This window comes from Plecotus auritus (genome assembly GCF_963455305.1).
Source record: "Plecotus auritus genome assembly, chromosome: 4".
NCBI classification, from domain to species: domain Eukaryota; kingdom Metazoa; phylum Chordata; class Mammalia; order Chiroptera; family Vespertilionidae; genus Plecotus; species Plecotus auritus.
The window spans coordinates 59,583,321-59,607,436 of record NC_137775.1 but is presented as its reverse complement, the minus strand read 5'-3'; the positions used below and the strand labels follow the sequence as shown (position 1 = coordinate 59,607,436).

Sequence of the window (24,116 nt, the reverse complement as noted above, 5' to 3'; positions counted from 1 at the left end):
TATGCCAGATTTCCTCTTTCTAAGGCTGAATACTATTCTGTTGCACATACATACTACGTTTTGTTTATTCATTCATTTGCCAGTGTACCTTTGGATTGCTTCCACCTTTTAGCTATTGTGAGAAATGTTGTTGTGGAGATTGTACAATAACTATTGGAGTCTCTCCTTTAATTTTTTTCTCTTTAGGTGTATACCCAGAGTTGGAATTGATGGATCATAAGATATTCCATGTTTAAATTTTTGAGTAACTGCTCTACGGTCTCTCATAGCAGCTGCACCATTTTACATTCCTACCAGCAACACATAAAGGTTTCGATTTCTTACATCCTTGCTGACACTTATTGTTTTCTGTCTTTTAGAATTTTATTTTAAATAACAGCCATCCTAATGGGTGTGAGTTATCTCACTGTGAAGCACTGGTTTTTGATAGTTGGTCATTGACTCGACTCTAGTGCTTTTAAACATCTGTTCACTGAAGATTCAGGAATAGAGCAAACATAAAAAGACAATATTGGGAGTCCAGAAGCTATGTTAGAGTGGTCGACTTGAGATTCCAGTGGGGTCCTCAACATGCTTAGAATTTTTTGAAGTCCAGACCAAGAAAAGCAAGATCCAGAAAAAGGCAGCCGTTAATTAACCCTGTGACATTTCTGTGGTGGGGACCCCAGCCCCACCGTGGGAATGGCGTCACTTTGTGGCTGCAACAGGACATCTGTGTTTGGATATGAGACAGACAGCACAGCATCCTGGCACGCATGTAATGGGGTAGCTGAGTAGAGCCCTGTTCTATTACATAGCTCCTTTGCCCGAATTCCACTTTCACCAGCTACTCTTCTGATCTTAAATTTTATTTCCTAGACTGTGTAAAATATGCTCTGGTCCACTTGGGCATTTTATTCCTTATTGTAATTCAACATATTGGTGCTCTGGTTGTAAATCGTTCTGCTATGCTTGGTCAGTGTGACTCAGTTCATGAGGGCTTCCTCACATAGGGGGCTGTGAAAACATAGCTTCCCAAATCTGCAGGGCTGGGCTGAGGTGTGGCCACTGGGGGCGGTGTGCCTGCCACCCCCACACATATCTCAGAGTCATGCCTCATCTCATCAAGTCCCAGGAAATCCTTTCTGGACGGAGGTTTTACAGTGTGTTTTCCCTGTGTGGGCAACTGAAGCCTCTGATAGAATGGGAGAACTCTGTCTCAGGTTCAGGGTTGGGAAAGAGAGTGAAAGAAGATAACATTGTGGCTTCTCCACATGATAAGAATTGATTCAATAAGTATTTATTGCTCATGTGCTGTGAGCCAGGCCTTGTGTGGATTGCTGGGAATACTGCAGTGAACAAGCAGGGAGGCCCTGCCCTGATGGTGCTTATGGCAAAGAGTCAGGAGGACAGAGGAGGCCGCTAGAGGATTGGTCTGTGCAGTCCTAGCATAGCCTGTACTATGGGGTATATTGCAAAGATCTGTTACTGTCTCCAAACATCTCCAGAGGCTCAAGGGACAGTCATTGTGCTCCAGCCGCTGGTTGTTCATGCAATAATCATTGGCTGGACTGAGCCAGGGCGTGGGACAGAGCCAGGAAACACTAACTTTAAAAATTACTTTCTGGCCTATTGACTACTATATAGGTACCCAGGACATTATTGGAGGAGGCGAGTTTAGGAGTCTCAACACCTTACTCTCTTCGTTGCACAGCTGGTGGAGGAAGGAGTCCCACTCATTAATAGTCTCTCCATTTCAGGTGTTGGATGAATATCTAGCTCCATGAAATATTAAGTCCTTTTTCTGGTTTTGGAAGTTGTCCTTCTATTGGCATTGATTCTGATTTTAAGACAGAGAAATTCTTCAGGCTTGGGAACACTTCTTATTCCACATTTAGCTCCTAGAACAAGTAGCTGCTGTGCAGTGAAGTGGGAATAGACAGGAACATGCACCCACAATTTCTTGGCCAGCTGTCAACCACCATGTTTTTGAGGCCTGCTGGGTAACTGAGTGCCTTCTCGGAAATATCAGGGAGTGGCATGAAAATGTTGATAGTGTAGAGCAAGCATGTCAAATTCACAGCTTGCGGGCCATAGGCCTCGTTTGAATAAACTCGCAAGCCGAGAGTGTAGAGAAATTTGGGAAGTATGTCTATTTGCAAGGGGAGAGGGAACCCAGTGTGTTAGTAGCCAGAGTGTCAGACCTCAAAAGTAAGATGCATGCTCAAGTCAAAGATGGTTGTCAGGAGGAGGAGAAGACTCTAGGGTCCCAGATGCCTGACCTCTTTAATTGGAGGAAGTAAAAATGCACACCCGTGAAAGGAGTTTCTGACTTAAAATGGATTCACAGAAAAGGGATCTGCAAACTTGAGAACTGAAGTGAAAAGAGCAAGTAGAAGGTGGTGGTTCACAGGGAATCTGTAAAAAGAAGTAAGCTGGGGAAGAAGATCGTGTCAGCATTTTTAAAGCACTGCCCTGAGAGGAGATTGCAAAGGCTCTGATATTGGAGGCTCAGGCATGGTTCTTTGCTGGGATGCGTTGCCTTATAGAAATGCTTTAGGAATATCCAGCTGGCTCTGAGCTAACCATTTGCCCAACTCAGAATCTTGAAGCTTCTCATTTGATGCTTGTGTGGCCCTCCCCCCTTAGATAGAGGTAAGCTGGGTGTACCGTCAGTTCTGATTTGGGTGCCTGGTCACATCTCCATGGGATAAGGGAATTAAGCTCCTAAAGCTGTGACTCTGAAGTTCCAACCTTGGCCTTCTCAGCCACTAGAGTGTGGCCTGGTGGTGGGACGTTACCTTTGGTTTCTCAGATGCCTTTGTGGGAGAGAGATGGATCATGAGGGTGACATCTCTGTGTTGTGCTAGGGACTGTTGTTCTTAAGAATCTGAGGAAGAAAGACATAAGAACAGGTAACTAATGAGACTTTTATGGCTCAGGCCAGAGCAGAGGTTGGTGTCCTGGGTGGCATGCCTACTTTTGGAGTTTGGAAGACAAAGAAGATAGAATCTCACTGCAATAGAGAATTTTGTTCTGAAATCTGAATAGGTCATTAGGTCTTCTTCCTCTGTGCAGGCTGGTCACTGTGGGTCTTTGGATCTGTGGCATTGGCTGGGAGCTTCTGGGGTGCCTTTCTGGGTGTTCTTTCTGTCTGTGCTGGGGTGTGTATATGTGCGTGTGTGCACACACACTCATTTTTCAGGGGTTATAGGCATATTTTGGATTTGTCCTTAATGTGCTAGTCCTGTTCCTGAGGTGGCAGTCACTGGGAAAATAGCTGCTGATGTTTACCCCTTAACATGGAAATAAAGGTTGTCTAATTCCAAGGCAACAGCCTGCCTGATTGGTGTGTGTACCCATCATAATCCACCAAGGATATTGATGAAGAGCCTTTATTCACCCCATAGAAGGTTGCATGTCCCAGGACATCTCACTAAATTGGGGAGCTGGAGAGCATTGCTTGACCTGTGTCTTTAAGAAGCAGAGTGCCCAGGAGTGCTGTGGGAACCTGGGTTGGAGGAGGAAAGACTCGATAGTCAGAAGAGGGATGAAAGTCTTGGGGCCATGCATGGGAGAAGGGGTGATGTTTACATAGCCATGAGAGGTGTCTGGGGCCTGCTAATCATGTTCTTTCCTCCTGGATTTGAGATATATTGGTATCCCTCTCCGCCCCAGAAGTTGGCCTAAACTACCTCATGTACAGGGAGACTTCCTTTTCAGGTGTGGCCTTGAGGTGAGGTGGTAACTTTTCATTATTGTTGGCAAGGCTGCTGTTAGCTGCTCAGAAGAATAATTAATCTCTTATTGCTGCTCTAGGAAGCTTGGTTAGGTGGTTTCCTCTTGAAGAAGTTATTTTTAATGATGCTGATATCATGGATCCAACATTATGAAAATATGGGAGAAGCAGAGGCGCAGAGGGCTCCTTCAAGTGCTGCATTTCCTGTTTGCTGTGTTCAGGAGAGAGCAGCTGCCTGCCTCTCAGCACCCGCAGGCACAAGTAAACTGGTGCCAGACGACCTTTCCCTCACCGCCTGTTGTGAGCCAGATGTTCCTGGTGAGAATATCAGTCTCTGGGGCTGCTACCCAGACATGCTGGCAGCTTCCGAATGGTGACACAGTGACAGTTTACGTTTCTGCAAAGCTCAGAAAGGCAGCCTTGTTTTTGATAACGGATGCTATACAAAATACGGCCTTGCTAAGACTCCTGCTTGCTGGGCGTCACTGTGCCGTTGACCACCCAGCTGATTACTCTGAGACTTGGGTGAAAAAAATAATGCCTTTTGCAAGGGTGCGAGGTGACTGCTTTAAAGGAGAGGCCAGAGGTTCTGTCCTCCAAACCTGTCTCTGGGATTCAAGAACTGAGAGGGAAAAACAGTGAAAACAAAACCCCCTGCTTTTATGCGAAGGCTGCTGAAATGGTGGCTGCTGGGGAGGGGTTGTCTAGCATTTCATTCCCTGAAGAACCTCTGATACTGTTATTCACTCAGAACCTTTAACTCTGTTATTCACTCTCTCTTGTCTCCAGGTATGTTTGTCAGCGCAAAGATCAGCCTTTCCACTTTCAGGGTCTTTGCAGATGTGACTTTCATTACATTTGGTGTCTCTCCATCCCTAAATGGTTCATTAGATGAACAGGGGTGGTGTAAGGAGGAGAAAAAGGAGGAATTAAAAAACATTTTCTCTATGGTAGGTAAGTGGTTGATATTTCTTGGGTCTGACTCTTTCACAGCTATATTTTATGCTCGTCCTTGGTCAGCCCTGTGAGGTGGGTGTCAATGTTTCTTTCTGACCTGAGAGAGTGACAGGAAGACCACAGCTGGGGCCAGCAATGTGTGCAGATGTGGAGAACAGTATAGCCAGGGGACCAGCAGCTGAGACAGAACATGGAAAACAGTATCCCCGCTTTATTTTCATTGTTTGATGTACTTTCGCTGTTTTTCTATTAACAGTCTTGACACTAGATGAAGCCTGGTGCTTCCCTCTGCTCAGCTTATTACATTGTCTGTAATACTGATTTCCAATAAAAATGATATGTTCAAGCCAGACTTCATCTTATTTCCCTTCAGTAAATAGAGATTATTACCATCTTTTTGATGGATGGAGCAACATGAATTCCAGGATGTACATATTTCTCATGATAACTTTCTCAAGCAACCTAAACAAATGTCTTCTGAGTTACTTTTATTATAATTTTATTCATTTGTCTAGAACACATAGATCAATTAACTATGTGGTGAATTTGGTAGAATTGGCTGACGGGAGTGTCTGATGTCTGAAGAACAATCCTAGGCTTTTCTGTCCCAGACTAGCATGGCTTAGCTAATAATAATGATAGTCCCAGCTACTATTTATTGATCTTGACCTGGATCCTGGAGAGTCACATTTTATGTTATATCACATTTAAACTTTAACAGCAATCCCATGAAGTAGGTACTGATACCATTTTCATTTTCCTGATGGAAAAACTGAAGCTCAGATCTTTCATGCTTGCTTTCTTTCTTTCTTTTTTTTTCATTGCTCTAGAGAAGGGGTTGGCAAACTCTTCAATAGAAGACCAGAAAATAAATATTTTAGCCTTTGGGCCACACTATCTCTGTGAACAACTCCTCAGTTCTGTTATTGTAATACTACAGAAGCCTTAAAAAATGCAAAACCAAACGAAGATGGCTGTGTTCCAATAAAACTTTATTCCTGACACTGATATTTGAATTTCATGTAATTTTCTCATGTCACATAATATTACCATTTTTTTTTATTTTTTTTAACCATTAAAAACGTAAAAATCATTCTTTACTTGCAGTCAGTACAGGAGCTGGTAATTGGCAAGATTTGCCGATCCCTGATGTAGATGATGAGCAGAGAAGGAAGAATGGGTTGGGATGTGGTGGTAGGAAGGACACTCCCGCAAGAGGGAACAGCATGTGTGCAGGTAGCAGAGAGCATGAAGTATTTGAGGAAATGCAATTAATGCAAGTACAGTTTGATAGGGAATGTGGCATGATCCGAGGAGACATCAAGTCACAAGTTATGACCTTATAGGACATTTTAATGATTTTGGACTTTATCCCTAGATCAATGAGAAGGCATTAAAAGACTTAGACAAAGGAATGACAAGGGCAATTTTTTTTTTTTAAAAAGGTCATTGGCTGACGTGTGGAGAAAGGATTGCAGTGAGTTAGTTAACGCCAGACGTTAGGCGCCATTTAACGCTGGTGGGTCTTGATCCAGCATCTAAAAGGGTTCAGGAAACCTGGAGAAGGGGCTGTGTGTAAATTAAATAAAAGTCCAGAGACAAAACATAATTTTGAAAGGCATATGGTGGAGGTAGGGGGGTGGGGGGTGGGTGAGGAGCTTGGCTGAAGAAATCAAGTTCTCCTTGTCTCAGGACCCCTTGCTTTTTATTAACACAATTTGTCCTAAGGCAAGGTAGAGATATACACATCAAAAAGGATAGGGTTTTGTACAGAATCCATTGTCAGGTTGGGGAATTGCCTTCAGGTGTTTGGCCAACAGGAGGCAATAACATGTAGATTGAGACGCCCTGAGCTGTCTGGCAGCAAGCAATCATCCTTTTCAGGTTTGGGGAAATGCCTTTAGCCATTCCAGCAGGCGATAACATATGTGCCTCGCCCTTGTTGAGTCCCCAACTTCCATTAACCTTTCGATGAAACTCTTGCAATTATGACATGCTGGAACTGGCTTCCGGCAGTTAGTAACAGTAGAAGCAAAAAAACCAGCTGGGTGATCATGGTAGCTATTAGTGAATGTGGCCATACTATATCCTAACAACAGCATCTTCAGGCAGCGAGGATAAGCAGGTTTGCAGAGGAGGAAAATGTGGCTGGGAGAGACGAGTGTCTTGCCTGGCCACATAGCAAATGGAAGTAGAGCAAAGATGAAGACCCTAGTCTTTTGGTGACTGTCTCCCTGTATGGTGTGAAATTCTTAACATTCTAAAATTGAAATTACATTTATTTTAATATGTCATTTATCTCTGACCTTACAACTGAAGAGGTGACTACTCCTGTCTGTCTCTCATAAAATTCTCATGAATGAGGATAGCACCTCTTAGGTTTGAGTCATTAGTTCTCATTTTCTGAGGAAATTAATTTTGTTGTTGAGGGAAATAACCCCTTGTTCAAATAAGAGAAAGGCTGAAGATGATACTGTGGGGATGGTTTTATGTTATTTTTGTGCTGGCATTAGACAGAGAGCTGAATACTTCTTTAAAGGTCAGCTTTTCTTAAAATTTGCATAGCTTTCTTTCCCAAGTAAGAATTGGCACACTCTCTTCAACCTTTGGAGGAATAATTCGTCTGGCTGGGCCTCAGAGTCACACCAGTTCTGACACAGGCATATACATAACTCTGGCTCAGAGCACTCCATCTTTTGAACAATATGATGCCGAGCAGTTGGAGTCTGTTTCTATGGGGGATGGGGAAGAAAGGAAGAGGGAAAGGTGAGACGCATGCCTTGAAGCAAAAGGGTGGTGGAGATTTTGCTTCAGCTTCTCGGGGGTTGTGCCCAAGAGGTGGCAGTGGGTGACACTCACCTACAGTGCGGGTGGGAGAATGGGAGCTTCAGAAAGCTTTTGGTGGATGGGCCCAGTGGTGGTAACTGCTCAGTGAATCTTTGTTTTGGCTGGTATTTCATTCAAATCACTGTTATTTGTCACTTTGTATTCCTTCCCCATTATAAGGGAAGGTCTGTGGTGTTCTGGTCTGTGTCTCAAGTATTTCTTCCTATCCCATGTCGACTAGGTGTTTCATCAGCAGAAAGGATTTATTTAGGAAAAGAAAGGCTTGCAAACCAGGGCATGCAGACAGGGCAAGTCACGTGCAAGTTCTGGCCTGTGCCAATATGGAAGGTATTTATAGAAGAGAAAAGGAGTAAAGGGAATGGAAATTAGAACCATAGAGCTTTACTACGAACACAGAGTTCTCCCTTGTAGTGCTCTCACGAATGCTTCCATAAGACCTAGCTCTTCGCATAGATCCTCACAACGTATGTTTGCTTAAAGTGCCAGTTAATCTTTATCACCCACAATGGACAATGTCTTGCATACAGCAGGTGTTCAGTATTTAATACTGGCTCTGTTGACCTGTCACCTTTGGCATCCATGCTGCACAGTACAACCTCTTCTCTCAAAAAAAGTCAGAATTTTCTAATCTGAAGATACTTGGGATATCCTGAAAACAGGACAGATTTTAGGAGCATCATCCATTGAGGATCTTCTCCCTTTATGCAACTTATGTTGTCCACTTCTCTTTTCTTCATCCCTTTTGACTAGACTTAGGTTGCATGTCTTTATTGTTGTATAGTAGATGCTCAATAGAGATATGCTGAGTTAGTTCACACCTGATACTGATTTTATTTATTCTCTGTAGGCTCTTTTGTTGTTGTTGTTAATCCTCACCCGAGCATAATTTCCCATTGATCTTTTAGAGAGCGTGGAAGAGAGAGGGAAAGACAGAGAGAAACATCCATGTGAGAGAAACACATTGATTGGTTGCCTCCTACACACACCCTGACCAGGGCCCAGGCAGCGGGGAGCCTGCAACCAAGGTATGTGCCCTTGACTGGAATCAAACTCTGGACCCTTTGGTCCACAGGCCTACACTCTATCCACTGAGCCAAACTGGCTAGGGCTCTGTAGGCTCTTTACATATTCACTCAGGTATAGGTGATGAGGATGAGTTGCAAGCTCAGATGCATTGATGTACTCTCTCTCTCTCTTTCCCTTCGTTCTTTCATCAGTTATTGAAAGTTGATTACTAGTATGTGCCAGGTATTGGGGTAAGTTATGCGGAGTGGGGGGCAACAAGAAAAGAAGACATGGTGTCTGCTATCAGATAAATTCTACCCTAGTGGAGAGAGGACAGGAAATAATGGTCACTTTGTAGGAGGTGTGGGCAGCAATGAGGGCCTCTCCCTGACCTAGTGAGTAGGACCTCCCTGAGGGATCTTCCTGCTGAAGTCTCAAAGGTGGTCAAGAGCAATCAGAGTCCCTGAGCAGCTGTGGGTGAATTAATAGGTTCTGCACTTGCCTTTCTCCATGTGTGCAGGGTGGAGATGTCTGCCCAGAGGTCAATTTCTAACAGAACATCTCAGCAGTCTGCATCTAACTCTGACTACACCTGGGAATATGAGTATTATGAGATTGGACCAGTTTCCTTTGAAGGACTGAAGGCTCATAAATGTAAGTCTTTTACATTTCTCCATTGTAAGCATAATATATTTTTGTCTTAACCTATGAAATCCCCAGTGATTACTTTTCCTGAACATTCTTTTTGCAGAACTCTCTCCTCTACCCCACAAAGTCCCAGAAAACACCCCCTCTAAACACACTGATTGCTCATGGATGGTATTACATGAGGGCCTTGATGATTCTGAGTGACAAGGAATTGAAAGATGGGGGAACACGAATCAATGTCAGTCTTAAACTGAGATATTGCATTCAAGCACTAACAATTCCAGCTAGCTCTCGCAATCTGTGTAAACATTTGGACCTTCAAAAATGTGACAAAAGTAGAATCTGGAACTATTAATTCTGAAGAACCTTGTTATGTAACACATGGTCATCGACATCTTTCAGTCCATTGGTTTTCTGGAACTGGAGCTGGGAGAGCAGTCTCTGTGTATGTTCGTGATGATGGGCAAGAATAGCCTGTGATCATTCCTAACTCTGTGTTATATGACTCATGTGTCCGTTTATTGGGCTGATTAATGATCCAGCACAGAGCAAGGAAATATAGTTCTGTGAGAGGTTACTGCCGATTCCAGTCATAACTGAAAGCTGACTGTCCTGTGTGAAGCATCTGTGTTATCTTAAGTAGAGCTGACATAACAAGCAGGAACTGCTGCCCATGCCCAGGTCCTGTCCTGATTGCCCCATAAATAGTCCAGAGATGTGTGCTTGTTTCAGAATGAATATCTGTAGCACTACCAACATTTTAGGTTTGTAATTGGTTCAGATTAATGGGACACATAGGAAATATAAGACAGATTAGAATTGGGGATATAGATGTGGCAAAGGAAAAGCATTTGCTTGTTTAGTATTTCCTGGCCACTCCCATGCTGACCTTGGCATTCATGATCCCTCACACTGATTTGCTGTTCCTTGCAAGGAGGTCAACTTGAGGAGAAATTATTTTATTGTGATGCATACCATTTAGAACTCCCTTGGCCATGTGCTCTACCCTTTACGGTAATGCTCTCTAAGAATCTCCGTCTCTAGACAGGACAAGCTGCTGCTCAAAGCCACTCTGGAAGGCTTCTCTTGGCTTCCTGAACCATGGCACTCGTCAGAACCTCACTCTGTTTGAACCTCTATGCTGACTTCCTCCCAAGAAAGAGTGTTTCAATGAAGACCAGGAGCTGTGTGTTCCCCAGTTTACCACAGTGCACATGCCCATGAAACCTGGCATATAAATACAATTTCAAGAGAGTTTATATATTCCTAGGGTGAGATGGGGTTCTCCATTCATCCCTGAACGGAGTTTAGGGTGAGAATATACCTTGGGGTTGGACCACACGGCAGAGGATGCAGTACAGAAGAATTAAAGGAAATAATTTAAGGGAGTAGAATTTTGTTTGAAGGGGAATATAAATAAGCAAAACTGCATAAATGACAAAGGAAAAAGGAAGCATTGTGATGAGAAACATAGATGCCGCATTATCAAGGAAACATTTGGAAATACCGTTGAATCACAGAGATTCTGAAATTCTAACCACAGAACCTCCCTGCTCTGCCCGCCTAAGACTCCTCCTATGCTGGGACCCTCCCATGTCCACATTATTGCTGCTTTTTGATCAGGGCTCTGGGGCCCTAGAAGGGCAGAGGGAAGGGTCTGGGCTGGATGATCGACACCCTCTCCCACCTCTGTCCACTGTGGGTTTGGGATGCAGCTCCTATTGCAGTGTGAAAGCTGTCCTCCTGAGAACCCCTTCCTCATACACATATTTTAAAAGTGAAGCAATTCGACTAGATTCACTTCTCAGTTGAATGTGATGCTGGTGTGTGTTGTTGTAGAATTTGCTTTGGTTCTGCAGGCAGCTGATGAAGTACAGTGTGCTGTCATTTATTTGTACAATGGTGTTGCACAGTCTGTGCCCCCATAATTGAATTGTTATTGTTACATGTCAGTTGCACTTGCTTACATGTGTTTTTTGGGGGCTTGTCCTTGTGTCTTTTTTAGGCCTCATTTCCATTATAAGGCAAAGTGTACAATTTCTATTTCCTTGGCCCGCTTAACCCCAGGAAAGATACATGGGTTTTGCATCCAGAATGCTGACTATTGAGCACATTGTTGAATAGTAGCTGTTAACCTTTAGGCAGTAGTATATGTAGAATGAAAGTATGAATTATACAAAGTAAACTGCTAATCTGATTTCTTTGCTTTAAACAAAATGAATTAGAGTTTAATTAGAATAATGCTTTTGCATTTATACATTTAGTGTCTAAGCCATTCGTTTTTTAAAATTGCTCAGCATTCTCACTGCATGCCCACATAGGTTGACTTCTTAGAATAAATCAGAAAATGTAAAATAATTCAGCTCAGTTGTCTCCTCCAGATTTGAGACCCTTTTATATTTGTGCCAGGGTCTGTAGACAGTCCAGTCTCATCCCTGTCCTAGAGACATACACTTGTGACTGTCTTCCAAGACAGGGTCAAGGAAGGGCCCCTGTAGTGAAGCACAGACAAAAAGACCATGGGGTTCAAGGACAGGATAGAGCTCATCAGCTGGGGAAATCCGCCCAGGCTTGGTGAAGGAGATGGTGTAAGGCGTGGCTTTAAGGGTGGATGGACTTGCATCAGCTCTAGGTTGGGGACAGTTGTTCTAGCCAGGTAAAGGTCAGAGTCCCTGAAAAGGCATGGGGATTAGGAAGTTGTGCCTAAGATTAAGGTAAATATAGGGATACAATTTTCCCTAGTCTGATGTGAAACATGGGTTTTAAGGTAGGGGTAAGCTGAGAGAAAATAATTTAACAATAATAGCTGGCAAATGTAGATTACCTTTTTCTCAGATGCCAGGCATTGTATAAAGTGCTTTATGTATGGAATCTTTTTTAATCTGGAGAAGGTTGGGTCTATCTTTGTTGAAGTGTTTTTCATAAGAGAGCAATATTATCAGAGCTGGGATAAAGCAGGTTCACACCAAGCTGCACAAGGAAAGATAGAAGAGAAGTCAGGAGGCCATTTGCATGTTCTCAGCAAGAGGCAATGAGGACCTCAACTATTCCAGCATGAAAAGCAGTGGGGAAAAAAATGGGTTGGTTTGAATCAGAATTCATTTAAAACTGTATATTCCAGTTTCCGCTAAACATGGCATTTTCTAACTCAAGATATTTCAATGGAATCTTTGGGTCCTGGGTGGCCTATTTTCTGTCCTCAGTTCCTTTACTGGGAAGTGGAAACCAGAGGTCAATCAGGCAGAAGTCTCTCAGTGTTACCTGAGACGGAAACATGGAGGTGACTCAGGTTCTTCTCTCTCCCTCATCCCTACATCTTACCTGTCCCCAGTTGATGGATGGGTCAGGTTGTCCCATAGATTGTTGATGAACCAACAATCATTTCATGTACCAAAAAGTTCAGATTTCTTGACTGTTCAAGTTTTCAGCTCCTGTGAAATGCTAATCCCAGTATTCACTGTCTTGCAGATTCTATTGTGATTGGATTTTGGGTTGGTCTCGCAGTCTTCGTGATTTTCATGTTTTTTGTGCTGACTTTGCTGACCAAGACAGGAGCCCCACACCAAGAGTAAGTTTGGGCTGTTCCTAAATATCTATAAAGTTCCACAGGGAACTGAAGAAACAGAAATAGTATCCAGGGCTGGGGGTTACTTCCAGGGGTGGAGAGAAGGGCTTGGTTATGGATAACTGCCTGCATCTAGGCGCCTGTGGGTGGGTTCTGCCTTCCTCCTGGCCTCTTGCCTCTGGGGCTTGTTTTCAAGTGGAACCTTGTGAACCTGGGCTTCTTGGGTTCTTTCTTATAGTTTAATGCTGATGCAGGCCTGTTGTTTATGTTGAGATACTTATTAATTAGGATTCATTCTCTGCTTAGTCCCAAGAGAAGTTAGATGACTGGCCAGATTAACAACAGTGAAAAAGGACAATGACCACTAAGTAGGATGAAAACTAGTTTTTAAAAACATGTCAAGGAATAGAGAAATAGTTTTTACTGAATATTCGATTGAATTAATCATTGCCAATAAACACTGAGTTCAGTGCTGAGTTTCCTTGAATCTAGGATTAAAAAAGGAAACACTAAAGATTATGTGATATTCATAGCAGGACAAAGAATATTTGTGTTGGGCTTTGGATTTAAGGAGAAAATTATTACGTGGGTGCTTAAAGGATATTGAGCAACATTAGAAGGTATTTGTTAAATTATGGTTTTCAAAAACTCAGAAATGTTTTGGAGAATTTTTTTTGTCCCAACTTTTTAAAAAAGCGGAAATAAAACCTAAGTTGAATACCATTTTAGTTGGCTCCAGCAGACACAGTAGCACACTAAAATTAGGTAATTAGAAGAGCATTTAATGAAGGGCTGTTCATAAGTTGTGGCCAGGGAGAAGGACAACCCCACAGGATAGTGCAGCATTGTAAGTTGGTGGTCTGGTTTCCTTTTTTTGCATGTATCTGTTCAATTTTCCCAACACCATTTATTGAAGAGACTATCTTTATCCTATTGTATGCTCTTGCCTCTTTTGTCAAATAGTAATTGACCAAAATGGTGTGGGTTGATTCCTGGTGTCTCTGTTCTATTCAATTGGTCTATATACCTATTCTTGTGCCAAAACTAGGCTTTTTTGTTTGTTATAATGACTTTGTAGTATAGTTTGATATCTGGTATTATGATCCCTCCAACTTTATTCTTTTTCTCAAGATTGCTGAGGCTGTTCGTGGTCTTTTTTGGTTCTATATAAATTTTTGGGATATTTGTTCTAGATCTGTGAAATATGCCATTGATATTTCAATAGAGATTGCATGGAATCTGTCGATTGCTTTGGGTAGTATGGACATTTTAATGATATTAATTCTTCCAACCCATAACATGGTGTATTCTTCCACCTGCTTGTATCTTCCTCTATCTCTTTTTTCAATGTCCTGTAGTTCTCTGAGTACAGGTCTTTTACCTCCTTGGTGAAGTTTATTCCTAGGTATCTTATTTTGTTGTTGTTGTTGTTGCAATGGTAAATGGGATTGTGTTTCTTTTTTAGTTTCTCTTTCTTAAGAGTTCATTATTATTGTATAATTACCGCATTCTTATTACCATATTTCACTATACAGTCTCCAGTATCTGTTGTTCAGTCTTCAGCCTGCACTTGAACTATAACAAATGTCTGGGTAAAGGGAACAGCTCTGTCCATAACTCAGCTATGTCCAGACATCAGGATCTGGGGGAAAAAAAGTTAAACACATTTTACATGAAAGGATAATACTATTTTATTGAAGCATAGGGAGATATATGGTTGAGAATCTCATTAATTGACACTTAAAAAGACACAGACTTCCCCCTTTCTCGGTCCATGTCCTTATGGACATCTGCACATGCCTTATCTTCTATTATATTAGTCCATGGATTTGGAAATACGATGTGGATTGCAACAGTAGTAAGAGAAGTCGAGTACAAACTCAGATTAGGGCACATCTATTAGAGTGGTCAGGGAATAATAACATCTCGTTATCTTCCTTTTCCTCAGAGGGACAGATGGATTTTTATGATGTAATTACTGAGATGGATTTGTCTGATGTAGGATGCAGGTGATTGTATAGATGGGAACCCTAACTCAAATTATAACATGACTTCCTGTGATGGTTAATTTTATGGGTCAATGTGGCCAGGCCATGGTACTCAGATATTTGGTCAAACATTATCCCAGATGTTTCCGTGAAGATCTTGTGTGTATGTATGTGTGTGTATAGATGAGATTAACATTTAAATCAGTATTCTTTGAATAAAGCAGATCATCCCTATTATATGGGTGGTTTTCATCTAATCAGTAGAAGGCCTTCGTAGACAGACTAACCTGCCTCAAGCTAAAAGGAATGCTGCAAACTGCCTCACACTCAAACTGCAACTCTGCCCTGGGTCTGCAGCCTGCCAGTCTACCTGCAGATTTTGGACTTGCCAGCCTCCACAATTACATGGACCAATTCCTTAAAATAAATCTGTATCCCTCTCTCTATATAGGATAGAAAAATAGATAGATAGATAGATAGATAGATAGATAGATAGATAGATAGGAAAGAAGGAAGGAAGAAATGAAAGAAAGACAGGAAGGAAGGAAGGGAGGAAGGAAGGAAGGAAGGAAGGAAGGAAGGAAGGAAGGAAGGAAGGAAGGAAGGAAGGGGAGAGAAAGAAAAACAGGTGATACACAACACACACACACACACACACACACACACGCACACACACACACACACACATCCCCTCCTCTCCCAGCTCAATGGGCAGAGCTAGCCAACCCCCCTGGCTGCCCAGGCTGGGAAGGGTAATCTGCCCAGGAGAAGAGAACCAGGTATCGGTACACCCTAGTGGAGTACACTGAAGAGGGAGATAGACTGTTATAAGGCTGGCATCACCTTTCTTAAAAGCTTATAGGGCCAAGAAGCAGCTTTAATGGGGATTATTTCCCCCATGGAATATTTGCTGTTGTCTGTGGGGGGAAAAAAGCCCTCTTACCTGGATCCTTTATGGAGAAGGAAGGTAAAAGCACCATTTCCCCCTGCTTTCTCAACTAAAGAGCCATTTGCTCTCTATGGTGTCTTGTTAAAGCATTATGACTCTATTATGGTAAATCCGCCAGAGAGAGAGACAGAGTAGCAGGAAAGGCTTGGGTCACAGCTTTATGTTGGATATTTTAGACTTCTTTAAAAAATTATCAAACCACAGACATCACATACCTCAAATACCACCCTTTTGGAGCCTTTGCTAAGTGGACTTTGTCCAGGTGGTGATGCTCTTTATTTAGGGGTGAGAGCAGGATGGCTCAGGACCTTGTAAAAATGGAAATTACATTTTACCTTGAATTGCAATGACCTGAATATGGCACTGACTAAAGGATGTATATAATGCAACTAAAAGCTAACAGCAGGAAAGTGTCCATGCTCAAGGTCTTTGAGAATGACCAAGGCCACGGGAGCTAGCTGGCAAAGTGCGGGTGTAGTGCGTGGGGCCCACGGAAGTCCTGCCACTCCAAGAGGTCTACTCCTAGCAACAGGTAGAAAATCTGACTATTTTTTAGAAAAGGAGAAAATCTGAGTATTTTATGTATTTGATTCAATTTATAAATTTATACACCTTCATTCAGGAGTTACTTTTAATTCCCCATCAACTAAGAGGCAAGTGCACAGTGATGGGCTTGTCCAGGACTGTACAGAGGGTTGTACTGAGGTAGTGGCATTTTCCAGAGAAACTGGCATCTTCCTGAAAGTCAGTTCTACCCACTAAAGCAACCAGAGGTACTTCCACACACACACACAGAGGGTTTGGTTGGCACCTCTGGGCTTGTTACATGAGATACAGCTCTCAGTACAGGCTATGGTTTCAGAAATGTTAGTGGTTATTATGATTTTCTCAAGTTGTTAAGTACAGAAGCTTTCACTCTTTTTTTTGTTTGTTTAAATCCTCACTCGAGATTCCATTGATTTTTAGAGTGGAAGCAAGAGGGAGAGACAGAGAGAAACATCGATCTGAGAGAGACACATCAATTGGTTGCCTGCCACACGTGCCCAGTGCCAGGGATGGAGGTTACAGCTGAGGTGCGTGCCCTCGATGGGAACTGAACCTGAGACACTTCAGTCCGCAGGCCTATGTTCTATCCACAGAGCCAAAGTGGCTAGGGCAGAAACTTTAACTCTTCATAGGTCTTTGTAACTTACTCATCTTTCAAAGTCCACTGGAAGTGACTGCTGGGAACACCAGATGCCTGCAGCTGACCTGCCTGCCACTTTTCACGAGTGAGAGAAACCTGAGGACACTAATGGGCATGCTAATACTCTTAGCACAGCAGTAGGCGCTTCATTTGTAAAATCTCGCCATAAGTCTGGAAAATCCCTAGGGGAATAATCCAGAGCATTATGAGTATTTTTCTTCAGCAAATGGAGGAGTCTTTCCTCCTGGCCTGCCTTGTCTTTCGGTGACAGAGGAAGGAGCATGTCTCTAAACGCTGGAGGTGGCTGTGCCTCTCAGATATCAGGGCTTTGGAACACCCTGCAGATACAGCCATTCAGTCCACTGATTGAGGGTCTGTGGCTACAAGGCCCTTTGAGAGATGCAAAGATGCACAAAACATAGCAGAGCAGTATATAGGAGAGAGTGGACTACACAAGTAGCTGTGACAGGAGGTGGGAAAAGATGCATCCTGGAAGAAATGGTCAGTGACATTCAGCAAGAGCACAGAGGAGGGAGATTAGAGATTCTCCATGAGGCAGTGACTTTTGAGTTGCACAGTGAAGAAGGGATTTGATTTGACAGACAAAACAGGGTAGAAGAAACAGCACAAGCAAAGGCACAGAGAGGGACAGTTGAGTGCATCAAGAATCTCCTGTAACTATGGCTCGGAAGCCCACACTCAGGGTATCTTCTTTTAAAGATCACATATTCTTGATTTTAGGCCTGGAATTCTGACCCTGTAGGAACTGTAGAAGAGGCCTCCTTCAAAAGCAAGAGTTGCTTTAGTTTTAAGATCTTTTCATGATGGATGCATTCACTTATTCATTTAAAAATTTTATTGAGCATCTACTATGTCCTTGGTACTGTGTCAGGTACTGGGAACATAGGCAAGAAACGCAGAGTTCATCATCTTAATGAGGGTGCCAGACAAGTGAAAAAAAAGGGGGGTGTAATACAGAATGAGAAGACAAATGGAGAGAAGCACCCAGACCTCCAGGTGAACAACCTAATTCAGATGGGAGGAGTCAGGGAAGGTTTCTTGTAGAAGGTGGCACCATACACGATTCATGTCTGCCCAGAGGACTAAGGCAGATTCCAGGAAGGCAGATTTGCTCGTTTCAGAATTACCTTGCACACAACAATGATAAAATGTGGACAAAATAAAAAGAATGACTGTTGGAAGGCACTGAAGAATGAATACTAGCAGACAAAAACAGAAGGGCTTCTGGTCCTTGGGAGGAGGAAGCGCTATCAGTTAATGTCTGTGTTTATATGGTTAGAAGACTTTCCACCTGAAGTCTCCCAGTCTCCTTTAATTCCCTTTGCAGTGCTTTGAAATGTTCGGTTTACAGGACTTACACATTCTTTGTTAAATTTATTCCTAAATATTGTATTTTTGATGCTATTATGAGTGGAATTATTTTTTCATTTTCCTATTGTTTGTTACTAGTATATAGACATTCTACAATGAATTTTCTATGAAATTAATTGAAAGGAAAATCTTTTTGACGACAGTGTTGGAACAATGAAATAAGCATAAGGAAAAGAATGAACCTTGACCCCTTTCTCAACATAGATCATATACCCAAAGTAAAAGTCCTAGAACAGCTCTGTTCAGGAGAACTTTCTGTGAGGATGGAAATGTTCTCTGTGCTGTCCAATTGGTAGCCACTTGCCACATGTGGCTATTGAGTAACTGATATGTGAGTAAGCTGACTGAGAAATCAAGTTTTACATTTTTCTTAATTCAAATGTAAATAGCCACCTGTGGCTAGTGGCTTCTAAAACTAGCATGGTTCTAGAAGAAGGCATAAGAGAATATCTTTGTGATTTGAGGTTTGGCAATTATTTTATAGATAGGATATGAAAAGCAATAAACATAAAGAAAAAAGTTAATACATTGAACTTAACTGAAATTTAAAGCTTCTGCTCATTAAAAGACATCTTTAAGGAAATGAAAATACAAGTCACAGATCAAGAGAAAATGTTTGCAGCACATATATCTACCAAAAAACCTGTATTCAGAATATATTACAAAACACAAGAAGGAGTGTTTATGATACATATATCTGGCAAAGGCCCTGTATTCAGAATATATTACCAGCCTTCTACAAGTAAAAACAAAAACAAAAAACAACACAACTTTTAAAATTGGCAAAGGACTCACACAGACACTGTGAGATGCCATTTCACTCCCATGAGAATGGCTAACATTAAAAAGACTGACAACACCAAATGCTGACAAGGATGTGGAACAACTCTAATTCTCATACACTGTAGTGAGGGTAGAAAATGGCATGACCACTTTGGAAAACTTCGTGGTTTCTTATGAAGTTAAACACAGATCTACCATATGACCTAGTAATTCTACTCTTAGGAATGTACTCAAGAGCACTAAAAACATAGGTGAACAAAGAGACTTTTCAAGAATGTTCGTTGCAGTTTTACTCACAAACTAGAAACAACCCAAATAACCTTAAAAAAGATAATGAATAAATGAATTGTAGTGTATTTATACAGTGGAATTATACTGAGCAAGAAAAAAGACAAATGATTGTTACATGGATCAATGTGGATGAATCTCAAAGAACACCTGAGCAAAGGAATGCAGACACATAAGGCTGAATATTGTGTGATTCCATTTCAAGAACAGGCTACACTAATCTGTGGTAAGAAAATTTCAAGACAGATTGCCTATGGGAAGTGGAATGAACTGGAAGTTCAAGAACAGGCAAAGCTAACCAATGGAAATGGAAATCAGAGCAGCGTTACCTAAAGGGGGTGGAAAATGAATGAAAGGATACTTCCTAGGAAAAAGGAAATATTCTATATCTTGATTGAGGATGGTGGTTACATGGATGTATAAATTAATAAAAATACGTTGAATTTTATACTTAAGATCTATGGATTTCTGTATGTAAATTTTACCCAATGGTAGGATGAATAGAAACTACATTGAAGCAAGATGTGTCCATGATAATAGGTTTTCACATATAATTCCTTTAGTTTATCATTCAATGAAAGAAAAGAAGACTAGACAGATAACCTACTGAATATTTAATGTTTACCAGAGTCAAAGTCAAAGATGAACTTTTCCCTTGTTCTCAGAGAAGGAGAATCAGATAAGTTGCACTGTTCTCACACCAAGAGAACTTCAGGGAAAAGCTTAGGGGGAGAGAGGTGGGACAGGGAAGGCATCTCAGAGGCCTGGGCTCTGCTCTGGGAAGGGAGGAAACTCTTGCACTCCTGTGCCTTTGTTCTTTAATAGGGGTGCTTAATGGACCCGATGTGGCCTGCGTTATGCTGCACACAGCTGGGTTTCTGGGTCTGCTTTCCCACTTGGCTGATGCCCAGGGTAGGTGGAAGCTATTCTTCTTCATAGCTTCTTAGTCCTGCAATTAGAGAAGAGTGTGGGCCCCAGCAATCTTAATCACGCCTTTTCAAACATGTTAAGCCCTTCTTTTAGCTTATTAGGTCACATGTTGCTGGCATACTCATCGCTGTTCTCAAACATTTTTTAAAACTGAGTGAAGACAATTAGAGGAGGAAGATCACCTACTGAAAGACAAGACCACTTAAATTTGCATTAGAGCAGAGGTCATTCAGCATCTCTCCAAAGACATTTTTTTTTTTTAAATTCTGAATACAGGACCTACTGAATGTTTAATGATTTACTCTTGTGTAAATCAATGATCTTCAGGTCACATTTGCTCGGCAGACAATGAGATTTGTTAACCAGGTTTTTTTCTACAAGGAAAAGCTCGGGCTTCTGAGAGAAATTCCTTGTTTGATGCAACCCATACAATTTGATAGAAAAGTCCTTCAACTGGCTGGATTACAAAGCTTCTAGGATTACCGATCTCTGAAATCCAGGTGATTCTTGATAATTTGGAGGTTTGTGTATATGATCATATTTTCCAGACCTGTACATGGAATCTCTGTTCCTCCCACCCCGTGGGAATTTGGTTGTCAGCACTTTTTCCTGAGTGATGGGATGGGAAGGAAGAGAGTTAACTGAAATGGAGAAAGTTACACACTTGATGAACACAGCCTAGTTTTTGTTAGGTTCTGTTTGGATTTGAAAACATGTTCAGACATGATTCTTGCCCTTAAGGAGTTGCTTGTGTGTAAGCAACTTTTGTATACATCTGGGAAGAAGGGGTTAAAGACCATGGAATATCAGGGTATTCAATTTACCCATAAAAGTCCTTTAGTTTATCAGTTAAGGAAAGAAAGGAGGAATAAAAGGACAACCTATTGAATATTTAATGTCCTTGTAGGACTAATTGAGAGCTATTTTATTCATTGACTTACTGCCATTAAGTTGCTCATTTGTTTCACACTAAATGGAATAAGGAAGCAGGTTTTATTCCTGTTCCTATCACTAACTGGCTGTGTGACTCCAGTGGGTAGTCCCTGCCTTAGCTTCTGTGTTTATAAAATTGGTATAGTAATTCTTGCTCTAAGTGACTGTGCTGGTCAGTTTTCTTTAAATATATGTGTGTGTGTGTGTATATATATATATATATATATATATATATATATATATATATATTATTGATTTCAGAGAGGAAGGGAGAGGGAGAGATAGAAACATCAATGATGTGAGAGAATAATCCATCAGTGCCTCCTGCACACTCCCTACTGGGGATTGAGCCTGCAACCCAGGCATGTGCCCTGATGGGGAATCGAACTGTGACCTCCTGGTTCATAGGTCATCGATGGATGCTTAACCACTGAGCCATGCCGGCTGGGCTGTGCTGGTCAGTTTTGAGAGTCGAATGAGATAAATGGATACAAACAGTGTTGACAAATAAGAAACTCACCTCTGTGAGATAATATTATCTTTGTTCAGGCAGCATGATACAGGCCAGTGGTTCTAGACCTGACCAAGAGCAGTGATCCTGGAGGATTCTATGAAAATACAGATTAGCGGGCCCTGCTTCTGGAGATTCTGAGGGGGTGTGACTCAGGACTCTGCATTTTAAGAAGCACTTGAAGTAATCCTGATGCAGGTGATCCGAGATTCCCACTGCAAATTCGATGATTCCTCCACAAGATGTCTCTTTCCAGGAAGGTCCAGGGGCCCTCATGTTGGAGCCTTTGCCTTGGGTTTACTTATGCATGTTCAGAAGTGACGTCTCTCAGTTCTGATGTTTGTCTGCACGCTCTGTACAGGGACTTGCACTCAGTGGAAAGTAAGCTGGCCTGCCCTACATGACCCAAACCATGATTCAGCAGGAGAATGAGGCAGAGTGTAAGCAATGCTTTCTTTCCCTTTTCTCTATAGCAATGCAGAGCCTTCGGAGAAGAGATTCAGAATGAACAGCTTTGTGTCAGACTTTGGAAGACCGCTGGAGCCAGATAAGGGCAATGAGGAGTCCCGGTCTCTCTTTCACTGCTACATCAATGAGGTGGAGCACCTGGAGAAGGCCAAAGCTGGCCAGCAGACCACAGCCCTTGACAGCGACGTGCAGCTGCAGGAAGTCACCAGAAGCAGCGGGCGGCCAGAGGAGGAGCTGAACAGGCTCATGAAATTTGACATCCCCAACTTTGTGAACACGGACCAGAACTCCTCCTTTGGGGACGATGATCTTCTGATTTCAGAACCACCTGTTGTTCTAGAAAATAAGCCAGTTTCCCAGACCTCACACAGAGACCTGGATTGAGAAACATGCTCTGTAATATGTCTTCCTGAAGATGTTGGGGTGTGTTTGTATAGCTAGAAATCTTCATTTACCAAAATGGTGTGTGTCTGTGAATGAGAGAGAGAGAGAGAGAGAGAGAGAGAGAGAGAGAGAGAGAGAGAGAGAGAGAGAGAGAGAGAGAGAGAGAAACGGAGACAAAAAGAAAAAGAGAGAAGATTGCCCCTAAGAAGGGAGCTGATTAAGCTGAGTTTTTATGCCTTTAAATAAACACATCTGAGGCTTTGGGGGAATAAAGTAACCTTCTCACCTTCCTTATTGTTGAGAAATTTGGCCACATACTGGGCATCAGCGCTCTTGAATGGGGGTTATCTTTGTGTTCCACTCTGGCCCTGCCACGGCCATTCTCTGCCTTTAGCAGTTGCTTTCCCTCTGGGCTGCCGCATCTTCTTCCTGTCAGGTGGGGAGTCTGGAGTAGATGATCCCCACTGGCTCTAATATTTTGTGAATTTCTGACCGTGCATGCAGATGAGGCTGGGATATACGTAAAGCCGCATAAACTAGAGAACTGGATCCTATATCTTATTGTAGGACCCCCACCCCTGCAAATGTCTGTACCTGCACTCAACCCTTAACTAAGCTGAGCTTTCATCGGGGCCCAAATGCCACCCGGATGTCAGGACACTCGGCTCACATATCACTGTGGACAACGTTTCTGTAGGCTGTGCCAAAACAGCTTTTCTGAGGACCTATGGCCACCCATGCTCAAACCAGGGGACAGTACTGCCCCTCCTCTCCTAGAATGAATATCAATAGAACTCCAGTCCCCAAGAAATGTAAGCCAAATTATCAACTGAGTGAGGGAGGTAACTGGTGTGTGTCTGTGTTGATCTGTCTGTATCTGGTCACATTGTTGTCCCCTTGGCCACTGAATAGGTAAAGTGCTATTTGCCATGCAGTCTACTTACTTGGCAGATGTGTAGATGATGGTCATCTGGCTAGTGTGTGGCTTTGAGTTAAGATGGCGAATGGGTTGTAAATACCCCACTAATAGATATTCAGGTTGGCCTGGTACAACACATTTAAACACGCCCCTGGTGTCAGAAATAATTTGGTTTTACACTTCCAGGTTACATGCATGGCCAACTGCTAATCTCTGGGTGACATATTCATTATGGATTTGTTCACCACCTGTCTTGCTTATGTTAAAAAATAAATATGTTTGATTGCACAGGAATTTTCTCTGGTTCTTTGTTTTCACACATCCAGTGTTTTTTATTTCCTTCGTAAAACTATTCCTTGTTTACAATGCCTCCTAACTTCTATTATCTCTAGGAGTCTAGTAGTCCAAGTCACATCAGCTTTCATTTAGGAATTGTTCCATCAAAAGAAATCCCTTTCCCATAATGTCTTTTGAGGAAAATATTATTCTTTGAGAACCTAATGCTAAGCAGAACAAGGAGTGAAATATTTTTTGTAACTGAAGCTGCTATAACACATTCTTGCAAATAGAGACCTGCTGTTTTTGATGAATAATTTCAGGAAAGAGAGCAAGAGTAGCAAAGAATGCTGATTTTATTAACTTCTA

The 24,116-nt window shown here is 42.2% G+C and overlaps 1 protein-coding gene across 7 annotated transcripts in view; it reads left to right on the top strand.

The window, feature by feature from the left end:
• The window catches only part of MRAP2 (melanocortin 2 receptor accessory protein 2), a 68,421-nt gene extending 44,662 nt beyond the window's left edge, over positions 1 to 23,759 (top strand). For 3 of the 7 annotated variants that reach the window (XM_080664585.1, XM_080664584.1, XM_080664586.1), the window contains 4 exons: positions 4,508 to 4,672; positions 9,048 to 9,181; positions 12,644 to 12,743; positions 22,174 to 23,759. In XM_080664585.1, the coding sequence (XP_080520711.1) occupies positions 9,055 to 9,181; positions 12,644 to 12,743; positions 22,174 to 22,552 (606 nt within the window). In that variant the 5' untranslated portion in view covers positions 4,508 to 4,672; positions 9,048 to 9,054 and the 3' untranslated portion in view covers positions 22,553 to 23,759. Of the gene's footprint in view, positions 1 to 4,507; positions 4,673 to 9,047; positions 9,182 to 12,643; positions 12,744 to 20,637; positions 20,757 to 22,173 lie in introns of those variants that run through there. The other 4 variants (XM_080664588.1, XM_080664583.1, XM_080664587.1 and 1 more) reach the window with 2 other exon arrangements.
• Positions 23,760 to 24,116: the final 357 nt, after the last annotated feature.